The 12,827-nt window shown below is 33.6% G+C and overlaps 1 protein-coding gene across 1 annotated transcript; it reads left to right on the top strand.

Annotated features, from left to right (window-relative positions):
* The first annotated feature begins 339 nt into the window (after positions 1-339).
* LOC121260165 (UPF0481 protein At3g47200-like) lies at positions 340-1,698 on the top strand. Its single transcript, XM_041162009.1, has 3 exons — positions 340-907; positions 1,009-1,018; positions 1,322-1,698. Exons 1-3 carry the CDS (start codon positions 340-342, stop codon positions 1,578-1,580), a joined length of 837 nt encoding a protein of 278 aa, XP_041017943.1. The 3' UTR covers positions 1,581-1,698.
* The last annotated feature ends 11,129 nt before the right edge of the window (positions 1,699-12,827 follow it).

The following is a 12,827-nucleotide window of genomic DNA, read 5'->3' as shown; positions in this document are numbered from 1 at the left end:
CGTGAGACACACACGCCACTCATTTGAACAGTTTTCTCCTTCCGTCCTACAGATCAACGGTTGGGGAGTCCGATGGTGGGGCACGTGACGGTTGTAGAAGGCCGGTAAGCATCAGATCGGAACATCTTGATGCTACAGTCAGAAAACTAGAAAGAAAATCAGAGAAAAATCGATATACATGGCCGTCGATGGTTGAAAAGTCGAAGGGAGGTAGGAGCCAAAGCTCTAGCCCCTCTGGGCGGAGAGGCTGAGATAGCTGGCTGCTTGGGTAGCGAGAAAAATCATCTGGAGAGAGAAAGAAAGCTATAAGTCTAATAGAATTTTTCATTTGTTGGGTGCATGCTCCTGGATTCACTCAAAAAGTCTGACATGTTACTTCTTGAAAATCAGCTTCCATTCTTCATTTTGGTGGAGCTTTTTCTCAAGGCCAGAATAATCATTCCTCCTGAACGTGACGAGAGACTTTCTTTCATTAGGCTTACCCATCATTTCTTCAAATCGAAGGCGTATTTGGAGGGGATAGATGAGCTTATGGGAAAAATATGCTCATCTGAAATAGAACATTTTGTTCATTTCATAAGAATTTGTCATCTACCACAGACCCTACCACCCAAAGGGAAACTAAGAACTGTAAGCATACCCAGTGCAACACTGCTACATCAGACTGGGGTCAAAGTTCAGGTCAGATCGACTAAAAACCTCTATGACATCAGATTCGAAAATGGGGCACTGGAGATTCCACGTTTCCGAATTCGTGGTTCAACAGAGTCCGTTTTTCGAAACCTCGTTGCCTTTGAGCAATGTCGCTTCCATGCTAATTACATCAGTGACTATCTATTTGTCATGGATTGCCTCATTGACACTCCAAAAGATGTGGAATTACTTGTTGACAATGGAATCCTAGAAAGTAAGTGTTAGAAAGCACAGCGGAAAAGTACCTCAAGCTCAACTTAAAGAATTACTCCACAAGTTTTTCCAGATTGATAAACTCCAAGTGTTTTCCTTTAGTGGCGAAAGTGTACTACGTAGTATGGAACTAGAGTAACACTTAATCAATCCACAGCCTAAGTATTTTTTTCAAGAGAGAACAAAAAGAGAGAGAGAGTATTTTTTCTATTATTTTTTTAGATCATCAAAAACACAATTGGGGAGGACTAGATATAGTCCTCCTCTGCACGGCTGGCCTTAAAGGCCAGTCTTCAATTATAATATGTAACGACAGTAACGCATGGCTTTAAGCCATGCGTTACATGCGTTATTTAAGCCATGCGTTACAAGCAGGAGGGGGTCAGCCCCACGTGGGCGCCCCTCCATCTAATAGTAAGCTACCCGATAACCAAGGGGTAGTAACTTTAATTAACAATCCTGTCCCAGTAACAGACGTTTCTGGTAAAGATTTCTATTTTGATGGTGTTTGTGATGCTCTGATTGCTCACTGCAATATCCCATGGCACAAGTGGAAGGCAACCTTGAAACAAGACTACTTCAGTACTCCATGGGCTGTCCTTTCTTTTATCGCAGCCTGTCTACTTCTCATTCTCACTTTAATTCAAACTGTTTGTTCTCTCATTTCTCTGTAGGTCCTCTCTCTATGATCATTGCTGCTGTTCTCTTTCTCACTTCCATTATTCAAGCTAGCAGTATGCTCTGTCCTTTATCTGTTGTTCCTCTCAATCTTAAACAATTTCTTTACAAATCCATTTAAGCTATATTATTTGCTTGTGTTAGTTTCAGGGGTTTAACAGCGCATCTTAAAGAAACGTTGTCATATTTTTGATAGATTGGAGTTGTTTGTCACCACATATTCATATATAAGTTCAGTTGATTTATTAGAATGAGGAACACATTTTAAAATAGAGTTGAGACGAATACCAATGCCACAGAGAATATTAGATTGAGTTTTAAAGGGACTAGGGAGTAATTGGAACGAAAAAGAGTGAAGAAAGCGGGCATTAAGAGCAAAATTACAACCAACAGTTCTCATAGGCAAGTAACAGGTTAAATGGCACAACGAATCCATCAAATTCAAGAGGAACTAGAGTAATATAGCAACAAAGTGACAAATCTGTTGGGATTCTATGTATGGAGCCTGTTTATGTTTGTGACCACTCAGTTTGATGATCGGACCCGACTAGGATCCGTTGCGATTTCTTGGTGTATTTTCAATGAACCAGGTTTGGTTCTTAATCCGACATCACCAGCTAATTACGATTTATCATATAGTGTACTAAACTCTTATATGGTCGCTGCACTATATCTTTAATTATCATCTAAATAAAATTTCCTACAGTTTTGTGGATATCGACACTTTGTCGAATTATATAAATCTTATATCGTGTGTGTGATTGATTCCGCTTTTTGTTTTTTACTTTTTCTCTTATTGTTTCCGAGCAAAATGGGGATTGAATACAATCAATTTCAATAGGACAATTCGATTTCATTTTTAATGTAGTGGAGGTAGTGATAATGTCAACCAAAACGAAAAAGAAATTGATATAATAAAATTTGAGATGAAAAACCAGACATTAAATCATACGCACAAGGATGAAAATGTCGTGGCCTTGGCTTCTACATGGAGTAGGAGTTTTTGGTGGAGCAGCAGCAAGTTTTTCGGTAGGAGTCCAAACTGGGCTCAAAGGATAGTTACTCCTAACAGGATCTCTCAATCCTGGTCAATATAGTTCTTACAAGAATCTGGCTTTCACAATGAGAAGTGTCAGTACCTGGCCACGGCTAACTTCAGCTCATAAATCCATTGCATAACATAACTGTGATTCAATACAAGGAAGACTGTATTGGACCACGATTTGTACATTTTCCACAGTTCAATGGAAGCATCAGACATCAACCAAATGAAATACAATAAGTCTACGTGTTAAGTTTTCCATTCTTAATTCTTTTCGTTTTTAATGAATAAGTGATGCTAGACAGAATAAGAACTCTTCTGACGGCTAGTTAGTCAAAAATAATTATGAATTGAGATTGAGAAAAGATAAAAAATAGAGATAAAATTCTGATAGTAATGTTTATTCATAAAAATCGAAAAACTCATTTTGAAAGCCACAAACCGGGCTAAAATAGTTAAGAAAATCTGAAATTTTGAGAATCTTGCTTGGAAAGGCAAAATCCAAATTGTTGCATAAAATAAAATACAAAATAAAATAAGAATCTTATCAAAAATCTGGCCCAAATCAAAAGAAAAATTATCTTTAAAAGTGAAAGTGGACATATAAATATATATATATATATATATATATATATATATATACAAACTTAAATTGATGATTTAGAAGAAAAAATTGTTGATTTAGGTGTTGAAATAGGGACCACTAGTCGTAGTTGATGACCACGACATGCTCTACAAAAAGGTGAGAGAGCTGAGGGAGCCTAGAAGAGGGAAGGGAGTTTTAGGCATTAATCCAAACGATGCCATTTTGGGAATATCCAAAATCGCATCGATTTGATGTATGTATAATTATATATACATATATATATATATATATATATATATATATATATATATATATATATGGGATGGGGGAAATGTGGACTAGGGCTCAGCTCGGTCTGTCCCCTGCACTCGTAGGGGTGGCTGGATGTGGGCGACTTACCCCGCCACCAGCATTGGATAGACGGGGCTATAGCCCTGCCCAGGTGGGAGCAAGACGGGATAGTGGGGGAAGGGCCTCGCTGCCCTCTCCTACATCTTGTATACCGACAAATTGAAGACAATGATTGCTTCACCGCCAACAAATATTTGGAGGAATGATGTTACGATGCCCTCTAAATATGTCTTCAAAAGTGCTCATAGCATATTTTAATTTTTTTAATGTTAAAAAATACACACAAATTCATTAGTAGCAATTTTTTTAAATATTTAAAAAAAATATATACTAGGAGACACTTTTGAAGGATATATTTAAAGAAGACCCAAGCATTTTTCTATATTACTCTTTCATTAGGAACACAATGATTGTCATGAAGCAAACTGGCATGGCTTCGTGGATATTGACTAGTAGTTATCCTAGCCAAAACTAGTGCATATGATAGCAAGAATGGATCGATGAGGAATATCCATATGAGTCGTGCGACACAGAAGCTCTACATTTAGCACACTAACTAAAAATATGTAATTTTACTTTTTTATTCTCAAACATCATGAAATATGAGAGTAAAAGAATAAAATCAAATATTTTTAAATGGTATGCAAGAATGTGGGGCTTATGTCTAGAATTTTTCATATCCATATATAGCATATACATGCAGCCCACCTATTAGTTAGCCTTTTTTTCTTTTCATGATTGCAATATTTAAGAGTTTGGGAAAGAAAACTGCCGCCCTTGTTATACATTTGCCTTTGGCTTTAAGTGCACTTATGATATTATATATTAGTAGGGGTGTAAATTTGAATCGAAAAATCGGACCGGACCGGTTGGACCGGTTTTGAACCGGTCCGGTCCAGAACCGGTTCTTGTAACCGTAGAACCTGTCGAACCCAGTCCAGTTCCGGTTCCGGTTCCATGGTTTCCAAGACTGGACCGGACCGGATCGGCCTGGTTGGAAAAAAAATAAAAAAAAAAATTTATATATATATAAGTTTTATAGAAAATTAATATTATACAAAATATTTTTTATATTTAAGTTTTATATATAATATACATTAAATATGAACATTTGTTATTTGTTTGATCATATGTTATTAATATAATTATATATAAGATAATGTTATTATAATTTATAAAATAAAAGTTTAATCTTAAATGTGAAAATTTAATTTATCATATGCTTTAAACATAAAATATATATTTAAATTATTAATAACATTTTATTTATAGCTATACTAATATATAACTAATTATACTGATATATTATATATATCTAAATAATCACTATACTAAATAATCGCATATAAAATAATGATATAGTAATTAATTAATACTAATTACTAATACTAAATTACTATATTAGTACTATCACTATAATAAATTACTATACTAATACTATCATGATAATACTATCAATAATATATTTATAATAAATTAAACTCACTATAACAATTAACAAATACTAATATAATAATTAACAAACTCACTATAGCTATAGTTATACTTATAATCTAATATAGACTATATTTATACTTATATTTTATAGCTATACTAATACTATAATATTAATACTATTATATAGTCTAACTAATACTAATAATCTAATATAGACTATAGTTATAGTTATACTAATATAGTTATACTAAATCACTAAAACTAATACTAGTATATAACTAATACTAATATATAGCTATACTAATAGTCTAATATTAATACTATTATATAGTCTAATATATTATATAGCTATAACTTTTTTTGATAAGATATTATATAGCTATAACTAATACTAATATATATACTGATACTAATATAGTTATACTAAATTACTATAGCTAATACTAATATATAGCTATACTAATAGTCTAATACTAATACTATTATATAGTCTAATAACTAATACTAATATATAGCCATACTAATAGTCTAATATTAATACTATTATATAGTCTAATATATTATATAGCTATAACTAATACTAATATATATACTAATACTAATAGTTTAATATAAACAATAATTATACTTGTACTAATATAGTTATATTAAATCACTATAACTAATACTATACTATAGTATATGATATAAATCACTATAATTTTTTTTAATAGTTTAAATCACTATAACAAAATATAGATAACTATATATAGTATTAGTATTAGTATAGTATATAGTATTATTATGATAGTATCACTATAATAGTATAATATATAGTTAGTATTATAATATATAATATAGTATACTATATATTAATATCACTATATAGTGATATTAATATATATATAGTTGGTTCAGGATCATCTTTCGACAAGTAGGTCAGGAACCGGAGGTGTAAATCTCGTTTTGAAGCCAGGGAGGCGTGTATAGGGCAGCTATAGGTTCAAACTCGAGGGCCTAGAGTGGTAAGTTCGCAGACCCCTGAGATGTGACGGTCGGTGTTGTCCTAGGACAAAATGAGTTGGATAAATAGATCCAATTCAACAATTAGTTCCAGGTCGGCTATGCCGCCTGACATAGTTAATGAGGAAGACTGTGCTTTTGAAGCAGCAGAGTCGTCTGTACTGGAATCATGGAAGATTCTAAAATTAGATGTCAACACGATCTATCGAACCACCTGGTTTGAAATATCAATGCACACACAATTTTGTGTTAGAATTGTTGAACAATCTTATGCTATTTTCAAAACCCAAGAAAAATGTTATCTTTTCTCAAAAGATCAGATAACTAAATTTTTGAGAGATGGATTTAAATATATTCATATTGGATCTGTCCAAATTGCTGCCAAACCTTTAACTAGGAAATGCATCGATGCATCTGTTCTGTTTTGTTTAAGGGATGCCAGATTCAATAATTTTGAAACAAGTATTCTCGGAATGATCCAATCCTCTCTTACGGATGGACCAGTCCATTTTAATTGTTATCCTGATTTAACTCTTTCACTAGATGATAAACATATTTTAAAGACTTTGACTTTAAATATTTTAACATCTGGGTATGACATGATTGAAGGAAGTAAACCTCTTGCTTTGATCTATCGGATTTACTATCGTATTTTAAAAACGAATTTAAATCCAAAAGCTATTGCAAAACCCATCTAGGGAAACACTCTACTGATTCAGAGTTTAACTCCAGATGCGGATGTTTCAGTTCCAAAGATATTTTTTTGGAAGGATATAACTCTTCCCAAAGAATGGACTTTGGAGGAAGAAGTTCCTCCTATTCTCAGAAACCCTGTTGAAAGTTATCCCAATAACATTCAACAGTATATGGATGAAACTGTTAAAATTAGTTTTGATCAGACTAGATCTCCAGGGCTAAGAAGAAATTCTTTCGCTGGGTCTAGATCTTCTTTTGCAAGGTCAGAAATTCCAGTAAGAAGAGACCAAAATCTCAAACAGTTTCTGGAAGATTATGTTAAAACAGCCCAACTTGCTAATCGTGTTTTAAAACTGAAAGGACTTTCTACGTCCTCTTAAGTTACTTCTGCTTTTTATTCTGCACAGAATGCTGGATCCTCTAAAGACCATCCTATTCATAATGAAGCCGATAAAGAAGATGACTCATCTTTATCACCTACAGCTTCAGATATGGTAGCTCCTATTGCACCACCACCAGTTCATCATAGTTTAACTGTGCTGAACAAACCGTTTGCATTTGATCTTGTTTATCTTTTTGAAGAATACATACATTCCAAAAACAGTGCTAGGCGAAAAGCCTATCATACAAAGTATTCTGAGAAAGAAAAACAAGGTGTTAAACGGAAATGGAAAGAAGAAATGAATAAGCAGTAAAAGCATATTCTTTTCTTTGATTTTGTTGAAAATATTTATATTTCTAACAATACTTTAAACGTTGTTAAAACTGATTTTGTCAAGGAAGAAGGAAATATGGTAGTTCAATCTAGCCATCCACCTTTAGAGACTGTTCTCATCACCCATAAGGGAGTTGAGATATCTGCTTCACCTTTCAAAATCTCTGAAACTGTTTTCAGGAATCCTGAAAAGGACAAGATTCTCAATGAAACAAAAAAGGTTATTTTCTAAAATAACTTTATGAATCTTGCTCTTCATACGATCGGACAACAGTTAGATCAGATTGAAGAAAAGGTTGAAAAACTTGATCCTATCCCTTTGGTTTTAACTACAGATCAACCAAAGAAAATAATTGAAAAACCTTTGATTATCTTACCTGAAAGTCGAGCCAAAATTGATTTTAAAAATCCCCAGGCAAAGACTCTTGATAAGATTGATCAAATGCTTAATGATCTGAAGAAAGAACAGCCTTCTACTAGTGCTTTGTCTAACAAAGAAATAGAAGAAGTTGTTCTTGTTGAAACTACAGATGAGTCTTCTAACGATCACTTTTCTAAAGAAAAGGATCTTGATTTACTTGAAAAGAATTTTCAAGATATTATTTTAAAACCTGAAATAGCCAGATTTACTTCAAAATGACCCAAACCAATGAGTCTGACGAAAAATTGGTATTCCAAGCCTACTCCTCCTGATTTACAGCTTGAAGAAAAAGTTTTTCAAAGCCAATATTCTTACTCTGCCGACAAGGTCTACGAGTGGAATATTGATGGTTTTTCTGAACAAGAAATCATGAATACCATGAGTAAAATGTCTCTTGTGGCAAATGCTTATGTAAATAACAATATTAGGCAATCTGATATTGTTAAGATTTTAACACAAGGATTTTCCGGTGTTTTAAGAAACTGGTGGGATAAACGCCTAACCAGAGATGCCAAGTAAACCATTCAGAACGCTGTCAAGTGTAATGACGAAGGGTTACCTATTTTCGATAAATCCATCGGGACTGCCCAGTCTGATGGAGTTAATACTTTAATTTATATTATTTTAAAACATTTTATTGGAACACCATCTGATATGACTAGTCGCATCAGCGACCAGTTGAATAATTTTAGATGTCTGATTACAGATAGTATCAAGATATTTTTATTTCCAAAGTAATGCTTCGGGATGATAGTCAGAAGCCTTACTAGAAGGAAAAATTTATTGATAGGTTACCTCGCTTGTTCGCTTACAAAGTGAAGGATGAACTTACTATTGCTGGATCTCTTAATTACGATGCATACACCTACGGTGATATTTGTGTAGTAATCAAGAAACTTGGTATTAGTATGTGTAATAATCAAAGAATGCTTCGTGAGCAGATGAGAAATAGCAAGAAAGCCAAATACGAAATGGGAACATTTTGTGAACAATTTGGACTTCCTGCTATAGCTCCCTCTAAAAGGAAGCACAAGTTTTCTAAACCTCATGGTGGCATCAGGAGAAAATCCCGTGATGAATTTTATAAGAAAACTTATAAAAAACCATTTTCTAAGCCATTTTCCAAGAAAAAGAAATTTAAGGATTTTTCTCAAGGAAAATATTTTATTTGTGGCAATTCAGGACATTTTGCAGATAAATGCCCACAAAAAGCCAAAAAAGATAAAAAATTAAAAAAGAAGCTTAATCAGTTGAATATTGATAACAATGATAAAGAAGAACTATTTCAACTCCTAGAAATAGCTTCGTCTTCATCATCTGATATCCTTGAGTTCTGTTCCAGTGATTCAGAATATCACTCAGAAACTGAATCTTCAGATTCTACTGGTCCTAAGTTAGGTTGCAATTGTAATGATACTTGTTGCCAGATAAAGTGTAAGATAGTTCATGTCTTGACTAAATCTGAAGAACAAGAAAACCTATTGCTAACCCTGATTTCTCAAATAACAAATCCTGAGGTTAAAGAAGAATATATTCTTATGTTAAGAAAGACTATGGCTCGTCAAGAACCAGAGTCTTCTAAGCAAATGATTAGTTTTCAAGAAATTTTCGAAAGATTTCAAAAGAAAAAACCCAAGGAAATTTCTACAAATGATTTATAACACGAAATAAATCTTGTTAAAAGGAAATCGTTGAACTTAGATCTGAGGTTAACAACCTTAAGTCTGAAAATGAGATTTTAAAACAAGAATTGTTAGTGTTTAAAATTGATAAACAACTTGATTATGATATCCTTTCGGACAATGAGCAAACAAACGATTCTGATTCAAGCCAACATGAGTTAGCTGCTGACAATCGGATTTGTTTGATCCATCATATCATTCCTCCAAAATGGTTTTCTAGGGTCACCATTGTGGTTGCCCATGATTTTCAATTTTCTGTTATTGCTATGATTGATTTCGGATCAGACCTGAATTGCATTCAGGAAGGACTCATTCGTAGTAAATATTTTAAAAAATCTTCTGAGAGATTATTTTCTGCAAATGGATTTCAGATGAAAATTACATATGAGCTCAAGAAAGCTCATGTTTGTCAAAACAATGTCTGTTTTAAAATCCCTTCTGTTTTAGTCAGAAACATGTCTGACAAAGTGATTTTAGGCATTCCATTTATTTCTGCTTTATATCCTTTTTTGACTGAAAAAGATGGTACTACTGACCCTTTTGGTCAAAAGGTCAAATTTAAATTTGCATCTCGTCAAGAGATTGATCAAGATAAAGGTTTGAAATCTTTACTTTTTGCAAAAGAAAAAAATCTGAATTTCCTCCAACAGGAAATCAGGTACAAAAGGATTTCTGAACAATTATCTTCGCCAATTTTGCTTTAAAAAATTGATGATTTTAACAAGCGTCTTGTCTTTGATGTTTGTTTTGATTTACCAAATGCTTTTTGGCATAGGAAGAAATACATCGTTTCTCTTCCCTATATCAAAAATTTTGATGAAAGCACTATCCCCACTAAAGCTAGACCCATTCAGATGAATAGTCAGATTTTAGAATTTGCAAATAGAAAATTGCAGAGCTTAAGAAAAGAGGCATAATAAGAGATAGCAAGTCCCCTTAGTCCTGTCCAGTTTTTTATGTCCGAAAAAATGCTGAACTAGAAAGAGGTACCCCTTCTCTAGTCATTAATTACAAACCTTTGAATAAAGTCTTACAGTGGATTAGGTACCCTATTTCCAACAAAAATGACTTAATTCATAGGTTAAGTAAAGCTGTAGTCTTTTCCAAATTTGACCTCAAATCTGGATTTTGGCAAACCCAGATAGCCGAGTCAGATCGGTATAAGACAGCCTTTGTAACCCATTTTGGTCATTTCAAATGGAATGTGATGCCATTCGGTCTCAAAAATGCCTATAGTGAGTTTCAAAATATTATAAACGATGTTTTCAACTCGTTCACTGCTTTTACCATCGTCTATATAGATGATGTCCTTATTTTTTCTGATTCTATTGATGAACACTGGAAACATTTGAATTCGTTTCTAGACATCATTTGAATCAACGGTCTTGTCGTTTCTGCGAAAAAGATCAAATTGTTTCAAACCAAGATCAGATTCCTTGGTTATGATATTTCTGAAGGTAAAATCAGGCCCATCCAAAGAGCTATTGATTTTGCCGATAAATTCCCTGATGTCATTCTTGACAAAAAATAATTGTAGAGATTTTTAAGATCTCTCAATTATGTTGCTGATTTCTACAAGGATATGAGGAAACAATGTTGCCCTTTGTTCAAACGACTTCTTTCTAATCCTCCTCCTTGGACAGAAATCCATACAAAAATAGTGAAAAAAATTAAAGCACATGTCAAGACTCTTCCGTGTCTTGGTATCCCCACTTCTGATTCATTTAAAATTGTTGAAATAGATGCCTCAGACATTGGTTATGGTGGCATTTTGAAACAATCTGTTTCACCAGGTTCTTCTGAACAAATTGTTTGTTTCCACTCTGGAATCTGGAATCCTGCACAAGAGAAATATAGTACTATTAAAAAAGAGATTTTATCTATAGTACTATGTATTTCTAAATTTCAATCTGATTTGTTAAACAAGAAGTTTTTACTTCGAATTGATTGCATGAGTGCTAAATTTGTTTTAGAACAAGATTTTGAAAACATTGCATCAAAACATACTTTTGCACGATGGCAAGGTATTTTAAGTGTTTTTGATTTTGACATTGATTATATCAAAGACACTGATAATTCTATCCTTGATTTTCTTACCAGAGAGTTCTTGCAGACACCCAACCATGAGCGTGAGCAAGAAGAAAGGAAAAGAAAAACAGAGAGCGAACTCCCCACCTCCAATACCAAGTATAAAACTCATCAAGAATGAGTCTGGATCCACCACTGTGCCCAATGCTTCCTTAACAGCATTGGATATTGCCAATAGGTTCATACCTCTTGGTAAAATTGCGCAACCAGCGACTTCGCTTCTACGGTTTCTACATCTTTTGATCCATATGCGAAAGCAGTGGCATCAAAATGTCATACTTTGATTACTCCTTAGTTTTTCCTCCCAAAAGGAAAATTTGAATATATGAAGAAGCCATTTATAACCCATCTGTTTTATATAAAACCTAACCGTTCTAATCTAACAGATCTGTTCAAAATAGTCTCTTCTTATTTTCTCCCTAATTTCCACTAGATACCTGAAGATTCTTCCAAAAATCTCTAGTATTATTCCACTATCTTGATTCTCACCAATTCTCTTGTCATAAAACCCATTTATGATAAGAATGATTCCACCAAATTAATTTATCACAGTGCTTATATCCTCCGAGTCATTACAGAAGCCGAATGGGGAACAAACCCATGGACTCCAAAAAGACTCACAGAATCTGCACTAAGTTATAATTATTATGACTATATAACTGTCTGGAGATGTTTCATATTTTTTCAGGTGCCTGATATGAGCTATTCCTGGTTCATCAATTTTGATACAAGATTTAAAGGAACTTTCCCTTATTGGTTTCTCCAATGGTGGGACCAATTTGGATTAATTCCAGACAATCTCCCTGAGCAGCTCGCCAGAGCTTTTACATTCTACATGCAAGTTGCTGGTACAAAATTGAACCGGCATTCAATGATGTTTCCTTATGAGCTCCATTTTTGCAAGAACTACAAACTACTGTGGATTTTTAAATGGACTTATGAGAAAAATGCTAATATAATTGACCGAGTTTATTTCACAAAATGGTGGGATAGGTTTGGATATACTGAAAAAGTGATCAACCAGATGGTTAAATATTTCCCTCAAGTCGCCCCTGATCTACAAGACAAGAAGGAATTCTCAGTAATCAAATCTGGTACACCTGTTCTTGAATATCCCTTAATGATTCAGGCCCCTAGTTCACCAACTGCTTTAGCAAGAGAAAAGGCCACTAGCTCATCCTCAAAGAAATTTTCTAAGTCTGCTAAAGATAATATCCTCAACA

Source organism: Juglans microcarpa x Juglans regia, chromosome 4D, assembly GCF_004785595.1.
Source record: "Juglans microcarpa x Juglans regia isolate MS1-56 chromosome 4D, Jm3101_v1.0, whole genome shotgun sequence".
NCBI classification, from domain to species: Eukaryota; Viridiplantae; Streptophyta; class Magnoliopsida; order Fagales; family Juglandaceae; genus Juglans; species Juglans microcarpa x Juglans regia.
This window is presented reverse-complemented; position numbering and strand designations above follow the sequence as displayed.

Bases quoted from the DNA above. Each gene is read 5' to 3' on its own strand.
- LOC121260165 (XM_041162009.1), top strand. From the start codon at position 340: ATGCTCCTGGATTCACTCAAAAAGTCTGACATGTTACTTCTTGAAAAT.